Here is a 23,052-nt window from a genome sequence, read left to right on the forward strand (position 1 = left end):
TTTAGGATACTTCATCAAAATATTTCTAAATTTGGCACCCCCATCTACTCAACAAGTTTTCCACAAGTTCAGATTAGCGTTTTCTATTTATACTACATTCTGGCTGGATTGTACGCATGGCTAGAAAAACTTGGCATTTCTAAACACGGCAGATCAGCCTTTCAAGTATACCATGTGAGATAAGTGGCAAAGAAAAAGATTGTCTATTTCTTGAATAAGGCTATTATCAACTACAAAAGTCAGGTGTGACCACAGTAAATGAATGCCTTTCCTAATAATTATTGACAATTTTCAGGTGTATTATGCGTTGCAAGCCAGCTTCACTCACTTCATTAAATTTAATTAAGTTTCCAATAGAGGATTTGTTAACAGGCATGTAGGTGTTCAGTTACAGTAGTATATAAGGTTGACCTTTCATGCAAAATTGGAAAGCATACCATTTCGACAAGTACATGGGAAAGGGACATGCTGATAATGTCACTTACAACTTTCTTAATAAACATCAGCTCTGAATCCTGGGACAAGGGTTGTAACATAAATTGCATGTGACCATTGATAGCCAGTCAAGAGCCCCTGGGACATTTCTACAATGTTATGTAAGGTTCTTATTCTGTGACAGCAAGTTGGCTTTGCTGTTATGTGTATGTCTGCCAATGATACCAAAATGGCAGCTTCAGGCACATACATTAATTTACTACTAGACATACTAGTTCTGAGAACATGCAATTAAACCTGTTCATGTTCACTGCATTCAATGTCAGTAACCTGGACCCAGTATTATACCCAAGAGTCAGCTTCCATCAGAGGCTTCCCGCATAAGTGTTTTCTCTTTAATACAATGTTATATCTATTACCAACATTATGCACAAATCAATCATCATTACCATTATTATTTTTGTTATAAATTCTATATTTGTAATGAAGGCACAATGCAAAAAGATATCACAGTTCTAAACAAAAGGTGTCATAGTGATATAAAAGAGCTAGTTAAGTTGTATAATACAATACAAATATAAACAAATCTCAGTGAGGAGCATTGCAGATTTGTAATAAATAATGTGTAAATAACTTTCAGACCCCAATCACATCTAATAATTTGGGATTGCAGGCAGAATTGCAGTGATTCTGCCTGTGACTCCAAATTACACTGTAATGCTGGCATTACGTGTGTTTGTGTGCAATTTGTTTTTAATGACACCTAAAACTCCATGCGGTTTCGCCCGATTGTCACACAATTTATCACAAGCAATTTATCCTGCGCTTTTTTGTGCAACAAGCCTTGCGAGAAGTGGTTTGCCACGATTGCCTCCTGATAAATCGTACAACAATTGCAGCTAAACTGCACCATGTCTTAGGGGACATTAAAAATGAATGGCTTTTTGCCAGTATTGTAGTGTGATTTGAAGTCATGAGCAGCATCACGGAGATCCCACCCACAATCCCAAAACTCTAGATGTGAATGGAGCAGGAGTGAGGATGTACCAAACGCAGGTGGTTCAGGAGAGGGGGGAAGAGGGAAATTGTCAGTGAGTTGATAATCTAGCCAATAAAGCCAGGTATTGCAAAATTGTGTGGTAGTGTTCCTAAGGGAGCTTGTAAGGTCTTCCATGAGCATAATGTCATTGATTCTGTCAACCAGTTTTGAACATTAGGTAAGTTGGACTGTCTTCAAAGTGCAGGGATACATGCCTGGGCTGCATTATTCATGTGAATCAAGACAGAATGCTTAAAGCTACTAATCCGGATAGTATGGAGCAGAGAAAATTTGGGGGTTCAGGGCTCAGTGTGATCAATGAATTGTCGAATGATAGTGTGGACTTGGAACCAGAATCTTTTGGGCATGACCAGAATATATATATACACTTATCTAGCAGGCAGAGGAGGCATTTGGATAGAGTCAATGAAGTGATAGGGCACTCAATACCATCTCTTAGGATCTTATAGCCAGACTCTCGGTATTTATTACGGACAGATGATTTTGTACAGAGGGATAAGATCCACTTTCTCTCTGTCAGGGTAAATGTAAGATTAGATAAGGCTGGAGAGTAATAAGGTCCTCTTGTAGGAGCAGTTTATAGGAGAGGGACAAAGTTTGTCTGGCCAGTCCCATTGCTAACGTTCCCTCTCTATAAGGGTTAAGGGCTACTCGAATTAGGATGTAGGAGGAAGCAAGGACAAAACAAGTAGAAGCTGTCTTTGTCTTCAGGGATCCAGGACAGTCAGGTTCAAAATGTTGGCAAGGGAATCTGAAGAGATCCTAGTATGATTAATGATAAAATGAAGAGCTTAATAGATACCCATCCCCCTGAAAGCTAGAAATTTGGGATTGTGAATACATGGGGGAAAGGCACTGTTACCCAAAATGAGAGTTAGAGGAGACAGGGCTATACAGAGATCCTATTTACCCAAGATTTAACTAGAGTCCAAGAGAGAAAAAAATGTTGGATAAGATTTAAAATTCTGCTAATATGGCATAGTATACATGGGTATAGGAATGAAGGATTGCTCAAAGATGATCCACAATTTGATATTTTGGTGCCTGCACCAGTCTATAAGTTGATTCAGTTGAGAGGCAACAAAATAAAACTTGATGTCAGGGAAGGAGAGTCCTCTTTAGCTTTAGAATGTTGCAGGATTGCATGTTTCAACCTGGGGGCTTATCGGCCCAAATGAAGTGAGAAATAAGAGATTGGGTAGCCCCGAGAAAGGGACTGGGAATCAAGATACTGTAGGTAAAGTCTGAATACGGTAGAGAAGGTGAGGCAGGATATTCTGTTTGATTAAATTGCACCTACCTGTCCAAGAAAAAGTACCCTGGGTCCAAAATTGAAGATCATGTTATATTTTTTGTAGAACAGGTGGGAAATTAAGAAGGAAAATATGTGAGATACTATAGATCTTGGCAGTTGGACTCTGAGGTATTTGATAGATTTGGCATTCCATTCGAAGGGGAGTTTTAGTTGGAGGTTGAGATATTGGGCATGGGAAGATTGATGTTTAATGGCTCTAATTTTGAAAGTTTGCCTTGAAGTTTGATAGGTCTCCATAAATTTTGAGGCACAAGGGAAGGGAGGGTGATATGAGGAGATCGGGGAAAAAGAATAATAGCTTGTCTGTAAACTTGGCCAACTTATGTTGTGTGTGCTCTACCCCAATATTCTCTATACCTCTTTTTGACTATTATTGAATAAAAGTAAACATTTAGGTAACATTTGAATGGTTATTAAAAGTAACATGTATATTACAAAATTAGATTAGAGTTTATGGGTGTTACAGTCTCAAATTCCATCTTTGTATTAACTCATAGGAGTCTTTTGAAAAAAAATCACTATAATGTTGTTGTATTTTTTAACAGTTGTTCAACACATAAAGAGGCACAACATCGTCCTGAAGAGAGAACTAGGAGAAGGAGCATTTGGCAAAGTGTTTCTTGCAGAATGTTATAACCTGTACCCAGAGCAGGATAAAATCCTTGTGGCAGTAAAGGTAAACATTTATTTCTATCTACATACAATAAGAATGCAATAAAAATGGTTTTGCACAGTTTCAGCTATTTGTGACAAGGTGAAAAAATACAAGCTAAGCACAGATGATAGTCCCACTGATCCCATTGTGGAGAATGACCTACTCCAAAAAGCACTACACATGTACTTTTCTGGAGTGGATCATTGATCCTGATATAGGGTGCAATCATTTTATCATTTTGGAGTATATGCAAAATCATTTTAAAATGCTTCAGTTCATCACAGGAAAGTACACTATCCTTTTCAGTTAATGAAACTAGTGTGTCCATAGTCACATATGTGACCCTGCTCTAAATCTATCCTTGTTTTATACCCCCAAGAAAACTGCCCAGGTATTGCTAATAAGGAAAGGTTCAGTCTCTTTACTAGCTAATATCAGGTCATTTACTACAACCATAACAGCCACAACTACAGCCATAGCAGTCTGCTGAACGGATATGGGGATCAGAGAATAGAAAGGTCCTAGTCCATGTTTGAAAATGGATTGGAATACTCAGGGGCAGTGCAGGCTATTTTACATGTAACATTCTGCTATTATTCAGACTGCAAGATGTTAAAGGAGACACAAGGGGGTTTATTTACTAAAGCTGGAGAGTCCAAAATCAGACTCCCTTCTGCATAGAAACCAATCAGCTTCTAACCTCAGCTTGTTCAATGAAGCTTTGGCAATGAAACCTGGAAGCTGATTGTTTTCTATGCAGAAGGGAGTCTGATTTTGGACTCTCCAGCTTTAGTAAATAAACCCCAAGGTGTCAGTGTCCTGCAACTCAGTGGCACACACTATGGTGAAAGCTTTATGGATTTTGTAGGCTGAACCACAGGACTTTGTTAGAAGGCAGTAAATTAGGGGACTGCATTTCCCAGAAGAACTGGCATGTGGGCGGAGGCATATAATTGTAGAAGCCTGGGAACAGAGGCAGGAAGTAAACAGGAAGAGAGCTGAAAAGAAGGTGTGAGGAGAAAGGTGTGCGGAATGCCCGAGTACTGGACCAGGCTGCAGAGTGAGAGCGGAGAAAGAAGGAGGAATAGCCGACAGCTGACATCACCAAAGAATCTGGAGGACTGCCCTGTTAGCTGGTGACCAGGAGTGCTGCAGTCACTGATGAATTCTGTAGGAAGAACTGCAGGACAGCTAGGGGCCCCCCATCTACAGCGAGACCACCATGGACTGGGATGATGCCACAGATAAAGTGAGAGAGTCCCAATTTCCAGCCAATTAAGTTGTCACTAACATTCTACTTAATCAGCCATCCTCTATCTAGTTACTGACTTGTTTACAAGTTACACAAGTTGAGGCCCTGTTCACTGTCAAGGTCCTACCTTTCTTCAGAGCTTGTGCATCTCCATGAGCTGGCATCCATCTTGGTTTTCTGCAAAGCATGGTGGGAACCTTTATGCCTTCAGGCTTCTGCGGCTCCTCCTCAGAAGGGTGTGGTTGAGCAATTTAAACCTGCTGTCTGCAAGTGTGCTCTGCACTTGTGTCCTGTATGTTGCCCTGTTGCAAGCTCTTGTGTTGTTCCCATTGCTCTCCTGGTAACCGACTCGGCTTGGACAAGACTACTCTCTGCGTTAACCCTTTACCTGACCTCCCGTTGCTGAACCTGGCCCGTGACCTGAGTATTCTTTGCCTACCGTCTAGTACTGTCTGCTCCGTTGTTATTGACCCGGCTTGTCTGACTACTCTACTCGTGTTCCCATCTAGCTCCCACCAGCTGTACGCCATTGGCGGCAGTCGTTATAGCAGCTGGGGTCACTCGGGGGCCGCGACCTGGTCTCAGGCTACGTCAAGTCCATTCCCACCATCAGGGGCCCTGGTGAAGGGTAGCCTGGGGCTTAGACTCCGCGCCCTGAGGGACTCTGGTCTGTGGGTAGTGGCTGTCGTCGGTCGCAGCGTGACCGTACCATAGGCCTGCCTGCCCATTCCAGCGTTCCTGCCCTGACATTACACAAGTGCCATGAATCCTGATGGTGCAGGTACGCCTTCGATCCCTATGTTATTCGCCAGACTTGACCAACAGGATCACTTGTTGGATCAGTTCGCTCAGGCGTTGCAGGCTCTGCTTGCACGCACAGCGCACCTTACCCCTGGGGCTATTAGGTCAGTTGTTACTCCGGTGGACTCTCCCACTGTTGCTCCGATTGTTGCACCTACCTCCGCATCTGTTGCGGAACCCGCGGTACCCAGAGGTATGACTGGTTCTGCCCCTCTTCCTCAGCGCTTTGGGGGGGAACCGAGTCAGTGTCGTGGTTTCCTTAACCAAGTGGGGATTTACTTTGAATTAATACCTCACGCTTTCCCTACTGAGAGGGCAAAGGTGGGCTTCCTAATCTCGCTACTCTCTGATAGGGCCTTGGCCTGGGCTAATCCCTTATGGGAGAGGAATGACCCGGTGATTCACGTGTTTACCCGTTTCGTTGCCTCCTTCCGTACGGTATTCGATGTACCCGCTCGCTCCGCTTCTGCTGCCAAATTGCTCATGTCCATGCATCAGGGTTCACGAACCGTTGCCGAGTACGCCATCGAATTTCGTACTTTGGCGGCAGAGGTGGGTTGGAACAATGAGGCTCTAGTGGCTGCTTTCTCTCATGGTCTCTCTGATGCGTTGAAGGACAAGATCGCAGCCAAAGAACTGCCTGTGGAGTTAGAGGCACTCATCTCCTTCCTAATCTTGATTGACACCAGGCTCAGAGAGAGGCCTTCATTTAAGGAGCGTCTGCGGAGGCCTCCTAACCGTTTGGCGCCTACATTTTCTGTCCCACCCGTGCCTCCCTCTCCTCCCACGCCTCCTGGGGATGGTTTGTCTGGTAGTGAGCCCATGCAGCTGGGGTTTGCTCGCCTTTCCGAGGGGGAGCGGGCCTCTCGGCGTCGGGAGGGTCGCTGCCTGTACTGTGGACTCGGGGGGCATTTTCGGCAGTCCTGTCTGGTCCGTTCGGGAAACGCCCGCACCTGAGATCCTGTCGGGGGCAGATCTTGGGTGGAGTTTCCTCGTCCCCAGTTTCCCGTAAAGATAAACCGCTTATCACCGTTGTCCTCTCTTGGGCAGGAGGCTCGGTGACGGCCCAGGCGTTGGTAGACTCTGGGGCTGGCGGTTTGTTTATGGACAGTTCGTTTGCTGCCCAGTACTCCGTTCCTCTGCAGGCTCGAGAGACTCCATTGGTTCTCGAGGCAATAGATGGCAGGCCCTTGCAGCCATCGCAGGTTACCCACGAGACCCTGCCGGTGGAGGTAGCTATTGGGGCTGTTCACAGGGAATTGGCCTGTTTCCAGGTAATTTCTTCCCCGCACTACTCCGTGGTTTTGGGCTATCCCTGGCTTCAGAGGCACAATCCAACCTTTGATTGGCGATCGGCCGAGATTCTCTCATGGTCACCACGGTGTGGGGCTGGTTGCATCTGGTTAAGGTTCGGTTAAACCTCCTCGGACTCTGTGCTGCCCACTGAATATGGGGAGTACCTGGACGTGTTTGACAAGGTGCGCGCCGGTGCCCTGCCTCCTCATCGTCCATACGATTGTGCCATAACCTTACAAACTGGTGCTACTCCTCCGCGTGGCAGGGTGTATCCTCTTTCGGTGGCAGAGAATCAGGCCATGGAGAAATACGTTGCGGATGCGCTTTCCCGGGGGCATATTCGCAAGTCTACGTCTCCAGCGGGAGCTGGGGTTTTTTTCGTGAAAAAGAAGGGAGGTGAGCTGAGACCCTGCATTGATTTTAGGGGTCTCAATCGGATCACGATTAAAAATGCTTATCCTATTCCGTTGATCACCGAGTTGTTTGACCGCCTCAAGGGAGCAACGGTCTTTACTAAACTCGACCTTAGGGCTGCCTACAACCTCGTACGGATCAAGGAGGGCGACAAGTGGAAGACCGCGTTCAACACCAGAACCGGCCACTATGAATACCTGGTTATGCCCTTCGGGTTGTGTAACGCACCCGCGGTCTTTCAGGAGTTTATTAACGATGTCTTACGTGACTTGTTGCAGCAGTGCGTGGTGGTTTACTTGGACGACATCCTGGTTTACTCTGCATCTATGGAGACTCATATCCAGGATGTTAAGCGGGTGCTGCAACGGTTACGTGAAAACGAGCTTTTCTGTAAGCTCAAGAAGTGTGAATTTCACCAATCCCAGGTTGCCTTTTTGGGCTACATCATTTCCCCGGTGGGTTTTTCTATGGACCCTGAGAAGGTTTCAGCGGTTCTGCAGTGGCCTCGCCCTAGTGGTCTTCGGTCCATTCAGCGCTTTTTGGGATTTGCCAACTATTATCGGAAGTTTATCAGGAACTTTTCCACACTGTCCAAGCCTCTCTCAGATCTGACCAAGAAGGGCAGTAACCCTCACGAGTGGTCACCCGAGGCCATCTCGGCTTTCAAGGCTCTGAAAGCCGCCTTCACTTCGGCCCCAATTCTGTCTCATCCCAATCCTGGGTTGCCTTTTGTTCTCGAGGTTGATGCATCTGAGACAGGAGTAGGCGCCCTCTTGTCCCAGCGTCGGTCACCCGAGGGACCCCTACTTCCTTGTGGGTTCTACTCCAAGAAGCTTTCCTCTGCAGAGTGCAACTACCAGATTGGAGACAGGGAGTTGTTGGCCATTATTCTGGCTCTCAAGGAATGGAGGCACCTGCTTGAGGGTTCTGTGGTCCCGGTCCTAGTTCTCACTGACCACAAGAACCTCACATATCTCTCGGAGGCTAAGAGGTTGACACCCCGTCAGGCCAGGTGGGCTCTGTTTTTGTCACGTTTTAACTATGTGGTCTCTTACTTGCCTGGTTCCAAGAATGTCAGGGCTGATGCCTTGTCGCGGCAATACTCTGAGCTGTCCAGGGAGGACACTGAGCCGACCTCGGTCATTCCTCCAAACCAGATCCTGGCTGCCATTCGTACCAACCTGACTTCTCCCCTTGGGGAGCAGATTTTGGCGGCTCAAATTAACGCTCCCCCTGAGAGACCCGCTGGAAGATGTTTTGTACCTGAGGGATTGCGTACCCGCTTGCTACGTACCTACCATAATTCCAAGACTGCCGGTCATCCTGGTAGGAACCAATTGTCCTGGGTCGTTTCTCGGTTATTCTGGTGGCCATCTCTCCGTTCTGACATCGCCTCATATGTAGCAGCTTGTTCGGTCTGTGCCCAGAATAAATCTCCTCGGCACCTTCCATTGGGCCTTCTGCAACCCATTCCCAATGGGCAGCGTCCCTGGTCACACCTAGGCATGGATTTTATTGTGGATCTTCCTGCGTCTCAAGGTCATACGGTCATTCTTATGGTGATCGATCATTTTTCTAAGATGTGCCATTGCGTTCCGTTCTAGAAATTGCCGACTGCACAAGAACTGGCTACGGTTTTCGCCAAGGAGATCTTTCGCTTGCAAAGGTTGCCCAAGGTGATTGTCTCGGACCGTGGGAGCCAGTTTGTGTCCAGGTTCTGGCGCTTCTTCTGCTCCCAGTTGGGTATCGAGCTTTCCTTCTCTTCGGCCTACCACCCTCAGTCCAATGGGGCTGCGGAGCGTTCCAACCAGGCCCTGGAACAATTCCTTTGTTGCTATATATCGGATCATCAGGACAACTGGGTCGATCTCCTGCCATGGGCAGAGTTTGCGAGGAACTCGGCTGTCAACTCCTCCTCTGGGATGTCCCCCTTCATGGCCAACTATGGGTTCCAACCCGCTGTATTGCCTGAGTTGTTCTCTCCACAGGACATTCCGGCTGTGGATAACCACCTGGCTGCTCTGCGCTCCTCATGGGGGCAGATTCAGAGGTCCTTGAAGGACTCAGCACAGCGCCAGAAGCTCCAGGCTGATCGTAGACGGTTGCCCGCTCCCTCATACCAGGTCGGAGATTGGGTGTGGTTGTCCACTCGCAACCTCAAGCTTCGGGTGCCCGCACCAAAGCTGGCCCAAAGTTTTGTTGGTCCTTTCCGCATTCTTCGCAGGGTGAACCTGGTTGCCTATGCCCTTGCTCTTCCTCCTGGGATGCACATCTCCAACGTCTTCCACGTATCCCTGTTGAAACCTCTGATCTGTAATCGCTTTACTGCCTCTCCGCCTCGGCCTCGTCCTATCAGGGTCGACGGCCATAAGGAGTATGAGGTGAGCCGCATCTTGGATTCTCGGTTGGTCCGTGGTCGGGTACAGTTTCTGGTCCATTGGCGTGGTTATGGTCCCGAGGAACGTTCCTGGGTTCCTTCCACGGATGTTCATGCTCCTGCCCTCCTCCGCGCTTTTCACGCCCGATTTCCTCAGAAACCTTTTGTTGAGCTGCGGAGGGGGAGGGGCCCTTGAGGAGGAGGTACTGTCAAGGTCCTACCTTTCTTCAGAGCTTGTGCATCTCCATGAGCTGGCATCCATCTTGGTTTTCTGCAAAGCATGGTGGTAACCTTTATGCCTTCAGGCTTCTGCGGCTCCTCCTCAGAAGGGTGTGGTTGAGCACATTTAAACCTGCTGTCTGCAAGTGTGCTCTGCACTTGTGTCCTGTATGTTGCCCTGTTGCAAGCTCTTGTGTTGTTCCCATTGCTCTACTGGTAACCGACTCGGCTTGGACAAGACTACTCTCTGCGTTAACCCTTTACCTGACCTCCCGTTGCTGAACCCGGCCCGTGACCTGAGTATTCTTTGCCTACCGTCTAGTACTGTCTGCTCCGTTGTTATTGACCCGGCTTGTCTGACTACTCTACTCGTGTTCCCATCTAGCTCCCACCAGCTGTACGCCATTGGCGGCAGTCGTTATCGCAGCTGGGGTCACTCGGGGGCCGCGACCTGGTCTCAGGCTGCGTCAAGTCCATCCCCACCATCAGGGGCCCTGGTGAAGGGTAGCCTGGGGCTTAGACTCCGCGCCCTGAGGGACTCTGGTCTGTGGGTAGTGGCTGTCGTTGGTCGCAGCGTGACCGTACCATAGGCCTGCCTGCCCATTCCAGCGTTCCTGCCCTGACATTCACCCAGCCTATTAGCAAACGCATCTCCAGCATAATCCAGTCATCAGAGCCTACTGCAGTGTACGCCCTCTGCGGGCCAAGCCACACCACTATTTCCTCTGCAACTGGTTTACGTCCATCAAGAGACACTTGTCATTGTTGCCATTTGCTACTGTGACCTAGAGATGAATTAACCCCTTGTCAATAAGTGCTTCTGCCAACTTTTTGCTTAAAACGTGCATCTCATCTTGCACGTTAGAGGGGTACTGCCCAAGTTAAATACCAATTAAAGGGATAATGCCTGTGATTGCATAAATCCTTTTGAGGGATTTCCATCTTTTGCAACCAAGGAGATCTGAATTTTTCTAGTGCACCAACCGGGACCCAACAAGCACACAGAAGATCTTCCACTGCAGTTAAAGGGGACATTAGCCTTCCTAATTAAAGAGCTCTTTCCTTACCTCAGACATGAACCTTGTCATCAGCTTCTGAGGGCCCAAAGTGAGCTAACCTTACTCTTTAATAGTTTTCCTTTGCTCACTTGGGACATACTGTAAAGATATCAGAATTGAGGCCTTTGGTTAAATTCTGACTTGCAGGACATCCATAACTGATTGAGATTTTTGCTATATGCGTTGACCTTTGCTTAAAGTTACTAAGAGTGACAACTGTTATTATATGCACGCCTATAATTTTGTGCTGATTTACTGTGCACATACTGAACTCTAATACAAAGTATCAGTTCACTTTAACTTGTGTGTGAGTCTATTTTCTGGTAATACTGAAAGAGTTTACTCTGGCCAGAGGTGTACGGTGGTGTCAGCAGAGTTTGGGCTTTTAGAGTGGGGTCAAAAGCGACAGGGAGCCCGAAAATAACTCAGCGACCCATAAGGTGGTAGAGCTACATATGATTGAAGGGACATTGACCCCACCTATCCAAACCAGCTTTGTTTTGGCTGACTGCATTGAGAAGTAGCCAGCAGTGTTAAGAGGTATAAATTAGAACCCAATAGTGGTGCATTATAAGCCATCTGACACTGACCACCAGTGTTAAAGCAGAATTAAAATGCAGACCAGTAAGTTTCTAATGACAGAAGATACTTTATATGCCTCTTCCATCATCAATACTTATTTGTGCCTGCCAACATTTGAATGTTCACTGTACCATGAATGCGCAGCTCAGTGTACATTCCTGGCACGATTCTGGGGCAGGACAAAGTAACTCCTGTGGACATGCATGGGATTTATATCATCTTAGCCTGGTAAAGATGGCTGAATACTCCAAACCTAGAAAACTGGGTGAAGATGAAAGTACTGGTGACAAGGGAGACCATAACCTTCTTGTTGCAGGGCATTCACAAGGTGAGCATGCCATAATGTGCAAATATTCTGAGCATATTTGCACATTATGTAAAAAGCTTAATAGGGGCCCAACATTCCTAAGTGACTTAGTTCCACTTTAGAATAAATAGGGAAACATGCCTGAAATTATCATGACCCCATTAAAATCTTAGTAATAGGGGCCCTGATATTAGCATCACATGGAGACTAAATTTTATATTGCCAAAAGTATTGGGATGCCTGCCTTTACACGCACATGAACTTAAATGGCATCCCAGTCTTAGTCCGTAATATTCAATATTGAGTTGGCTCACCCTTTGCACCTATAACAGCTTCAACTTTTCTGGGAAGGCTGTCCACAAGGTTTGGGAGTGTGTCTAAGGGCATGTTTGACTATTTTTCCAGAAGCGCATTTGTGAGGTCAGGCACTGATGTCGGACGAGAAGACCTGGCTCGCAGTCTCTGCTCTAATTCATCCTAAAGTTGTTCTATCGGGTTGAGGTTAAGACATGATGGAACAGGAAGGGGCCATCTCCAAACTGTTCCCACAAAGTTGGGAGCATGAAATTGTCCAAAATGTCTTGGTATGCTGACGACCTTAAAAGTTCCCTTCACTGGAACTAAGGGGCCAAGCCCAACCCCTGATAAACAACCCCACACCACAATCCCCCCTCCACCAAACTTTACACTAGGCACAATGCAGTCAGGAAAGTACCATTCTCCTGGCAACCGCCAAACCCAGACACTTCTAGACTCTGCTCTAGAGTCCAGTGGGGGTGTGCTTTACCCCACTGCATCTGATGCTTTGCATTGCACATGGTAATATAAGGCTTGGATGCAACTGCTCAGCCATGAAAATCCATTTGATTGAAGCTCTCTACACACTGTTGTTGTGCTAATCTGAAGGCCACACAGAGTTTGGAGGTCTTTAGCCATTGACTCTGCAGACAGCTGACGACTTCTGAGCACTGTGCGCTTCAGCTCTGTCATTTTACATGGCCTACCACTTTGTGGCTGAGTTGCTGTTGTTCCCAGTTGCTTCCACTTTGTTATAATACCACTAACAGTTGACCGTGGAATATTTAGTAACAAGGAGATTTCAGGGATGGACTTCTTGCACAGGTTGCAACCTATCACAGTACCACTCTTGAATTCAATGAGCTCCTGAGGGCAACCCATTCTTTCACAAATGTTTGTAGAAGCAGTCTGCATGCCTAGGTGCTTGACCTTATACACCTGTGGCCATGGAGGTGCTTGGAACACCTGAATCCAATGATTTGGAGGGATGTCCCAATACTTTTGGCAATATAGTGTATGTAAAATATATATTCGATAACAGACAATTTGATATATGAATGTAAATAGATAAAGGGTTGATTTACAAAACCAGAACACAATGATTCTATTGTTTGTAACAACCCAACAATATTAAAATATTAGATATCCACTTAAATGTATAATTAGTAAAAAAATGCACAAAAGGTAATGTAAAAGAGTTGAAGTGTATGCTACACCAAAAATTGATATCGCATTTATCCGTGTGTGTTTTCATGTTGTTGTGGGTAAATGTAGGCTGTACTTCATTGAGAAGTCTGAAATACCTGGTGATCCTGCCAATTCCCCTTCTATCCTGTTTCATTCTAACCATGCCAAGGGGAATTGTTCTTCCTGTTTGGAGTTACAAGATGCCTTGGCAGTGCACACATGCCTGTACCTTCCATGGTCAGATTAGCTGCCACGCCACCTGCCCAGTGCTGCTGTGTTGAATCGAAGAAGCCTAGGAGTGGATCCCTACTGGGTGGCACCATAGAGATCCAGGATCATAGAAATTGGTAAAAGGTGCCACATCCCAGGAACTGAATAAACAATTAGAGCGGAAACACTATGGTCTCTAATCAGTCCAAGGATCACAATGTTAATATAAAATGTTCAACTATTATTGAGTAATACAGTACTACTGCTGTGTTGAATGCTATTGACTCACAGCAGGAGCCTTGCTATCAAAACAGCAGCTGCTTATAACAAATGGATTGCAAAATGGACACCCTTTTGGAATTCAGCACACACAGGGGGAACACACTTCACTAGTGTGTAACATAATAAACTGCCTACCTTCTTACTAAACATGTCTCCTGCTATGTGGAAGTCAAAGGTGAATGAGGCTGTGAGATCACATGGCTGCCAAATGAGTCTTTAAAAAAAAAAAAGGAAATAACTGTTATTTATGAGTCAAAAATACTATTTACTGTATTACAATCAGCTTTTATAGTAATGTTCACAAATACTTTAAATGAACATAGCCCAGGTGCTACAGACATAATGCAGGTCCATCCCTCAAGATCTCAGGCCAAAGAAATCCTTTTAATATTTCAAAATGACTTGGGAAGATATTTAGCTGGACCTCTTTTTCTAGTTATTAAAGTGGAACTTTAGTCAGAAAATGAAGTCCTGCTAGATCACTTCAGGCTGTCCACTTTTGCAGGTATAGCTATGTAAAACATTAAAAATAGGTGCATATACTGTTTAAAAACAAGGAATGCACTGTCTTACCCTGCTCTGCACATGCTCAGTTACTCTCCAGTTTTAGGCATTTTTAGGCACTGAAAAATTTGTAGAGGCCAATCTGCTGACAGCCTTAAGGCAGAATTAAACCCCTCATATCCTTTACAGCCAAGGAAGCTGCTGCTGTTTGATCTGTAACTGCCATGGTGCTCCACATGTGATCAGTTATGACACCAGCCATTTGATGGTTTGACAGTTTGGTTGAGGAAACCAGCAAATGTGACAGTTAGCAATCCCAACATTCCAGGAATGTAACTGTTTTTTGAAACCCTTAATTCGATAGGTTTAGTTCTGCTTTATGAATTACTGCTGTTCAGGGACTCTGGGCTTCAGCAAAATGGCAGCCTCCAGCAAGAAGAAACAGGAACAATGCTGGAGGCAATTTACAGCACACACTAATTTCGGTAGCATAATAAATATTGTGGAATGTATGTTCCTTGCTAAAGAACGTTATTTTTTTAACAAGTTGTTATGGGTAAGTTCTGCTTTAAGTAGTAGATGTAACAAGTAGTACATGTAACAAATGAAGATCAAGACATATACTCTGAAAAGAAACACATTTAAGTAAGTATATGTGTAGTGTGTGTATATAACATATGTAATTAAGATTTTCTTTAGTATAAGGGCTATTTAAATACCCTAGTATAGTTTTTTCCACAGTGTTTCTGATGAGTGGGTAATGTGAACAGTCAAAAATTTTCAAGTGCTTTCTTTTTAAATATAACCAACCTTTTGACACCTATTTCAAAGAAACCTAGCCCACATAATTTAGCCTTTCCTTTTGTAAAATCATATTATTTTTTAGGACGATACAGGTTTTCAGAACAGAACATCATGTAACCTATCAATTTAATTGAATGGATAATATGAGGAAAATGGGCTGAGTGGGAGGTATTGTGTTTTTCCTATGTGAAATGATCGACACAAGCAGCACCCCTTGCCCCCCCCCCCTTTTTATACTGGCCTCTCTGGCTTCTTCACTTGCCGTCTTCTAGTTGCCAAGCAACACTAACAGCTTTGAATTCTACTTACAGACACAGATCCCAGATTGCTATTATTGTGTGTGTTTTTCTTTTTGGTTAAGGGTTTCATACAATGTCTCTGGTCTTGTCAATTCTTACATATCATTTTTGCATAGTGCAGTATTTATGTACACATGTAGAATACCAATGATCTGGTTTATTATATAAGACTGATTTTCAGTGTCTTTATTTTGCAGACACTAAAAGATGCTAGTGACAATGCACGAAAAGATTTCCATCGGGAAGCTGAATTACTGACAAACTTGCAGCATGAACATATTGTAAAGTTTTACGGGGTTTGCGTGGAGGGAGACCCACTTATTATGGTTTTTGAATACATGAAGCATGGTGACCTCAACAAGTTCTTAAGGTAAAGTCCAGCCTATTGATCTGAAAGGAAAGTGTCACGTTCAAAAGTTTGTATCATGTTAAAAATGGACAATAAATGTGAGTTACTTGCTGTAAAAGGGATACTGATATCTTCAAAGCACTACTGTACATTTATAAATTGTTACACATCCCATACTTTTGAGCAAAATAGTATGATGATTTTTGGGCCACATGTGGCTTTCTTACACCTTCTTTGTGGCCCTCAGCTGGTTTGAAGAATTCAATTGAATGAGGCTCCAGCAGTTCCCCAGTTAATAAAGGCTATACTTCCTCATATATTTTTGGTACTGCCTATTTCACAGAATGCTTTATGTGCCCTTTTACAAGAATAAAATATTGTAAGTTGCTGTTTTTGCTAAAAAAATTATTTTCCAAGAGATATGACTTTTTGGGGAAATTAAGTATGTGTATCCCTTAGAAGACATAATGTGAATCGTTAAACATTTAGCACCAAACTATTAAAGGTTCTAGGTACAGCTTAGCAGTTGAAATGGAGATGCCAGCCATTCCTTTATTCTATGCTGGAGAAAACTGCACAATACTGTACTGTTTTAACCTTAGCACATAAAAATGTTTAGTGGTTGAATAGGAATACATATATTTGAGTGTAATACTTTTATACACTTTAGATTGTACATATAAACCATATGGGAAATGTGCGTAGAGCTAAAAGGCCATGAACTCCAACTGACCATACTATTCCATTTAGTCACTCATTTGGAAGCAAATATATTCTAGAGATCTAAATAAATGATATCTTAAAGCACATATTCATAAAAACATTTTACTATATATCCCTGCACTCTACATTCATACTTGCATCTTGTGCCATCTAAGCACCTACATAGTAGTTTCCGGCAATATCTGCATGTACATAAGTTCCTTTATTAGATTATTAATATTATTAGAGTAAAAAAAGTAACAAAGATTTTCAAACTGCCACATCCCAATAACGAAAGAAAAAAATGGGGCCAGGAAAGAGGGAAATATATCCACCTACCAGCTGCCAATATAAAACGGACTTTATTGACACAACACGAGACAAGTAGTTAAAATACAAAGACTTTATTACAAATACTGTATATTAAGAATTTCACAACATAAAATTCTAGGGAAGTAAGTAGGTATTACATATGTTTTTAGATTCAATAAGGGATTACTTTCCTAAATGTTTTATACATGTGGTGGAGGTCTTAATATACCGGTATTTGTAATAAAGTCTTTGTGTTTTACCTACCTGTCTTGTGTTGTGCCAGTAAAGTCCATTTTTATTGGACACTGGTAGGTTGATATATTTCCCCTTTTCTTGGCCCTATTTTTTTCTAGAGTATTGGAGTACTCACACAAGACATTCATGTTGGAGGACCCCACTTTCATTTTACCATTGTTTTCTCTTGTCATACAAAACAGAGGATTGTTTCATAGGGTACTGCGTAAAAGGAAAGCATGTTGTGGTAAAAAATCAATACCTGAATAGGGATTCTCAGATGTAGATACTGAGGCTCATTCATGCTAAGCCTTCCAATAAATTACTTGTGATTATCAAGCCATTTCTAATGTGCTGGAGGGAGAGTCAAACACTTATTATCTCACAGGAAGGTTTTCTGACATGGGCCTCCCCAATGGAGCAGAAGACTAAAGTTCCCATTATGTGCTACTGATATTGTTGGATTAAAAATAAGGCACATTTTGGAGCTCAGTCATCATATGTGAGGATGGCCAAGTATCTAATCATCCATTCTTCTCATGGACATTTGTGCCCATTTGCAGAAAGTCTAAGTCCTGTTTGCAGCCATTGGAAACTAGCTGGCCATAGATGGGTCATTTCTTTTGTTCAGCCATCGGGCTCAATACAAAAAAGGAACAGATTCCTCTATTTACATAAGCAAGTTGGATGGAGGAATCTTCTCCACCGGAATATTGTATTCTGACAGAATAAACTGATCAGTGGCTGTAGTTGATTGGCCAAAGCTGCTGGTAGAGAAAAGTTTATCAACATTCCCATTCAACAGCAGTTGATCTAACAATCAACTTCTGTGGAGCAGGGGCAGCCACACATGGATCAAACTTCAGCTGGTCTCTGTGGAACTGGATTAATTTTGATCTATCTCCCACATTTGCACACATGCATGCACACACACATGCATTATTGTATATAAAAAGTCAAGTAACGAAATCTGAAACATAACTGTATGAAAAATGAGGCCTTTTTTCCTTACTTAAATGCAGAGTGATAGGGAAATTTAGATTCTCGGTACAGACATTACCTAGTAAGGATTTTTTTCTGTAGTCTCAGTTAAATTTTTTAAAGTTTTTTTTAAATGTAATTTTATTGAGTTTATTGCGTTTTCAAAGAAATAGCGCATGAAAGCTTTAATACAAAATTACAAAACGAGTCCATCTACAAAGACAGAGAAAAGAACAAAAAACCAAAAACAAAACTTTGTGCTCCACCACTGTGCACCTTCATCGCCTCAATCTCCCCAACAGCAGAGGACAAGCCCAATTGAAGCCTTTAGGGGGGACCCAGTAAAATATATCGGAAGTCGAGGCGGTGCATAAAGTAGGACCCTAAGAGGTAGAGCAAAACCCTACCTTCCAACCACAATACCAACGGAAGTCACATTATCAAGCTTCTCAAGTGATGGGGACCACACTCTATCAAATTTGGAGGGACATCCTCTACTGATGTACGCGAAGAGCAGTATTCATTAACTATTTCATTTATCCAGATTCAGTGATGTAGGGGATATCTAGTGAGGGAAAATAGCTTTCCTAGTGTAAAAAAGTAAATACCATGCAAGGAGTCTCTCAGTTCATATTTTAAAGTCATTATAATACCCTACTTTGCATGCTGAAAGATCAGCTGAAGTCTGTGATATTTAGCATACAATGTCAGCTGTTTTTCACTGGGACGCTTAACATGGAATTGAAGATGAGTCTGTAAGCAGCAGTTTGTATCTTTTCCTGGTTTTCGAACCACTGGTCACAGGTCCTGATGCATGGAAACCTTGCCTGCGTTAAAAAGAAATGTCTATACATTAATCTAAAAAGATTTTGGAGCCTGTTCTAACTAAATCTTTAAATTAGTCTTTTCTACAACAACACATAAAATATATTTGTTACAGAACTGTGGTTAGGCCAGACTTTTCTGGCGCTGTCTGTTGTTTTACATGTGAAATTAGATTACACACTATTAGTATACAAGAGACATACCACAGCTGAATTTCACCATTATATCTGTTAAGTATGAATGCAAAATAACTTAGCAAGAATATATAAAATATGAAAATTGCATGACAAAAACCATATTTAATACTGTCTGAAATGCAAACCCAAATAAGGTCCATGAATAAACATATTTGCCCCAAACCCATACATTTTTGTATAAACCACTTGTCCTGGCATATGTAAGTTAACTTTAGAAAGTGCTGAATGCACCATAAAACAGTATATGTCCCAATATATGCAATGATTTCATTTGACTGTATAGTATGGGGTCCAAGATAGTGATTTCTTTATTCAGAAGAAGCAGTTTGAGTCTGAACAGGGGATATACAGCTTGCTTTGGCCTCCTTGTGCTTCAACAGAGTGGCTGTTGAATGCAAAGTTATATACTGTTTGTACAAGATTTAGAGATTGGCAATTCTGACTAAGGAAAACCATAGATTATGCAATTTTCTTTCCTTCAACCACAGGTTGAAGGAAAGAAAATTGCTTGATTCCCCATCAACACTGACTGTGCTGATGGGGGAATCCCTCCTGCGCACTATTGTATTCTGACAGCAGAAAGGTTCCTCACCATCAGAGTGCAATGATCGCTGGCAGGGATCGCATGAAAAAAACCCCAACAGGCTGGTTGTACTGAAGTCGATCTAGAGATCAACTTCAGTGCAACCAGCCTGCCCATAGATGGATCAAAATTTGGCCAGTTCCTGCTCAACTAGCCACATATCGAACCATCTATGGTCGTTTTAAGCATCAAGAAGTCATAAAGCATTGGTTAACATTAACAATGTACCATTGGTTGTGGTGTTCTAGGATTCAAAATGATGTTTAAAAAAATAGTAATCTGCAATCACATTCCCATTTGTTTTGCACTGTCATTGGATCGTATGTACTGTATGTACATTTCCATGACTATCTTCATTCATTCAAAGTACAACTTTTATTTTAACTGTTATTTTTGGATATTTAAAGGGTTCATTCCTTAATCACTACCTTTTACATGATTTGCTGATGTTCAGTCCAAACTAAAGAATGTGTCCCACAATTTAGTCTGCCTTGTACCACCATGACGTTTGCTATATGCCACTTGTAATCATGTCATACTATCAGTTGTAGAAGATTTATAGATTTTGATGTAGGTGATCCCTAATTCATAACATTACTGGCCAGTTATTTTTTATTTTACCACTGTAGCAACATTAATTTCATAATCTGTATTGCAACACTGACTTACAGCTCCTTACAATCTCACATGCAGCAGCGATTGCTATTCTAGATAACTGTTTGAAATATGCTTAACAATCACTCACATGCAGCAGCCCTGAATTTACATCTTGGCTTGATATTCTAATGCAGTATAACCGAGGGCTGCAGAATCACAATAAGCATAAAGACAGAGCAGAGGCTTTTGTCCAATAAAATGGTCAAGCATGTCAAAAATAGTATTTTACAGTTACTGTAATTAAGGTAAAAAATTAATTAGGTCCAAATGGCATAATTTGTAATACAACCTATTTGCTTTCTAATCTCTTTTTACATTTCACCACAGTAATAGCTGCGGCTGAAAATAACCCTTCATTGGATAATTTGTTAACCTGCACTGCCCCCAGAGGCTGTCACTGGAAATGCATCTGAGACCTTAATGAATTTTGAGATCAGAGCTTTATGCTGCACAGCTTCATGTTTCAGACATCAGACCACATGTTGAAGGTCAAATGCAATGTCTGAGTGCAGAGTTCATAGTAGGGAGAAAGATTTGGGGGAGTGTAGGAAGCACAGCTAAAACTCTTGTGGCTTTGTACAGCTGCACACTGTGGGAGACTTTGATTTCATGACTGGAGGAAGGATGCTGAGATAAGAATGTGGATTGAACATTTCAAATCAAATAAATGAGTTCAGTTATTAAACTAAAACCTCTTCCAAAAAAACAGGCCACAGATGAACTTTCGCAAACAAAATAACATTGTTCTTAGGTGGTAAAATAGAAAATAAATGTTCCTACGTTTTAAGAAATCTCAACAGATTATTAAAAATATAGATTCAATTTAATATTAAAGTGGAAATTTATTCAGAAATTCAGGTCCTGCTCAGGGGCGGACTGACCACTTGGAAACACGGGCACTGCCCGAGGGCCTGGGGTCAGTAGGGGGCCCCATGAGATGTCCCTGGTACCTTTTTCATAGGCTTTTTTGAGTTTGGGCAAGGACACAGGGGCCCAATGATCCCCTATTGCCCAGGGGCCCCATGAGTTGTCAGTCCACCCCTGGTCCTGCTAGATCTTGTTCAGGCTGGCCCCTTTTGTAGGTATAGCTACGGTATGCAAAACATTAAAAATAAGTGCCTATACTGTTTAAAATCCAGTAATACACTGTCTCACCCTGCTCTGTACATGCTCAGTTGCTCTAACTTTTTTTGGCACTGTGCCGAAAATGTATAGGCCGATCTGCTGACAGCCTAAAGATTCACTGCTGCTCAGGGGCTCTGGGCTTCAGCAAAATGGCAGCCTTCAGCAAGAAGAAACAGGAGCAATGCTGGAGGTGATTCACAGCATGCACTCATTTTGGTAGCATAATTATTAATGTGGAATATACCGGTATGTTCCTTGCTAAAGAACATTATTCTTTATCAAGTTGTTATAGGTAAAGTTCTGCTTTAATAAAACTGGGTATATTTGTTGAGTTCACTGATGTACTCACATAGACCCAACCTGAAGCTGTCTGGCTGATCGAACACTGATGTTCATAGCGTACGGTGCCGTTTCTTCTGAATGCCCAAATAATACAGATTTCTTTGCAATCTGGTCTAATAAGGTGTGCTAGGGCCATTGAGGTTTTTTTTTCACCTTCCTGAAAATTTAAATAATTGAAATAAAAATGAGTGTGGCCAGCTGCCTAAGCAAGAAAATGCACATGTGCCATACAGGTATCATTAAAATCTCCATTCCAAGCACTAACATGTGAAATCTTGTATGCTGAGTGGTGTAGCTTCTATGCACTCAAACTTACATATAAGTACAACTATACCTACAGTCATGGCCGAAATTGTTGGCACCCTTGATATTTTTCCTGAAAATCAAGTATTTCACACAAAAAAGGTATTGCATTAACACATGTTTTGCTATACACATGTTTATTCCCTTTGTATGTATTGGAACAAATATAAAACAGAGGCAGAAAAGCAAATATGACATAATGTCACACAAAACCCCAAAAATGGGCTGGACAAAAGTATTGGCACCCTTAACTTAATATTTGGTTGCACACCCTTTGGAAAACATAACTGAAATCAGTCGCTTCCTATAACCATCAATAAGCTTCTGACACCTCTCACCCGGAATTTTGGACCACTCTTCCTTTGCAAACAGCTCCAGGTCTCTCTTATTGGAAGGACACCTTTTCCCAACAGCAATTTTAAGATCTCTCCACAGGTGTTCAATGGGATTTAGATCTGGGCTCATTGCTGGCCACTTCAGAACTCTCCAGCGCTTCTTTGCCATCCATTTCTGAGTGCTTTTTGACGTATGTTTGGGGTCATTGTCCTGCTGGAAGACCCAGGATCTTGGACGCAAACCCAGCTTTCTGACACTGGGCCCTACAGTGCGACCCAAAATCCTTTGGTAATCCTCAGATTTCATGATGCCTTGCACACAGTCAAGGCACCCAGTGCCAGAGGCAGCAAAACAACCCCAAAACATCATTGAACCTCCACCATATTTTACCGTAGGTACTGTGTTTTGTTCTTTGTAGGCCTCATTCCGTTTTCGGTAAACAGTAGAATGATGTGCTTTACCGAAAAGCTCTATCTTGGTCTCATCTGTCCACAAGACGTTTTCCCAGAAGGCTTTTGGCTTACTCAAGTACATTTTGGCAAACTGTAGTCTTGCTTTTTTATGTCTCTGTGTCAGCAGTGGGGTCCTCCTGGGTCTCCTGCCATAGCGTTTCATTTCATTTAAATGTCGACGGATAGTTCGCGCTGACACTGATGCTCCCTGAGCCTGCAGGACAGCTTGAATGTCTTTGGAACATGTTTGGGGCTGCTTATCCACCATCCGGACTATTCTGCGTTGCAATCTTTCATCA

The 23,052-nt window shown here is 43.1% G+C and overlaps 1 protein-coding gene across 4 annotated transcripts in view; it reads left to right on the forward strand.

The window, feature by feature from the left end:
- NTRK2 (neurotrophic receptor tyrosine kinase 2) overlaps positions 1-23,052 on the forward strand; it is a 271,171-nt gene that overhangs the window by 207,662 nt on the left and 40,457 nt on the right. For all 4 annotated transcript variants that reach the window (XM_089662108.1, XM_089662106.1, XM_089662109.1 and 1 more), the window contains 2 exons: positions 3,356-3,486; positions 15,553-15,725. In XM_089662108.1, the coding sequence (XP_089518234.1) occupies positions 3,356-3,486; positions 15,553-15,725 (304 nt within the window). The remainder of the gene's footprint in view (positions 1-3,355; positions 3,487-15,552; positions 15,726-23,052) is intronic.

The sequence above is a fragment of the Staurois parvus genome, unplaced genomic scaffold (assembly GCF_062004578.1).
Source record: "Staurois parvus isolate SC_StPar_1 unplaced genomic scaffold, SC_StPar_1.0 ptg001432l, whole genome shotgun sequence".
Classification (NCBI taxonomy): Eukaryota; Metazoa; Chordata; class Amphibia; order Anura; family Ranidae; genus Staurois; species Staurois parvus.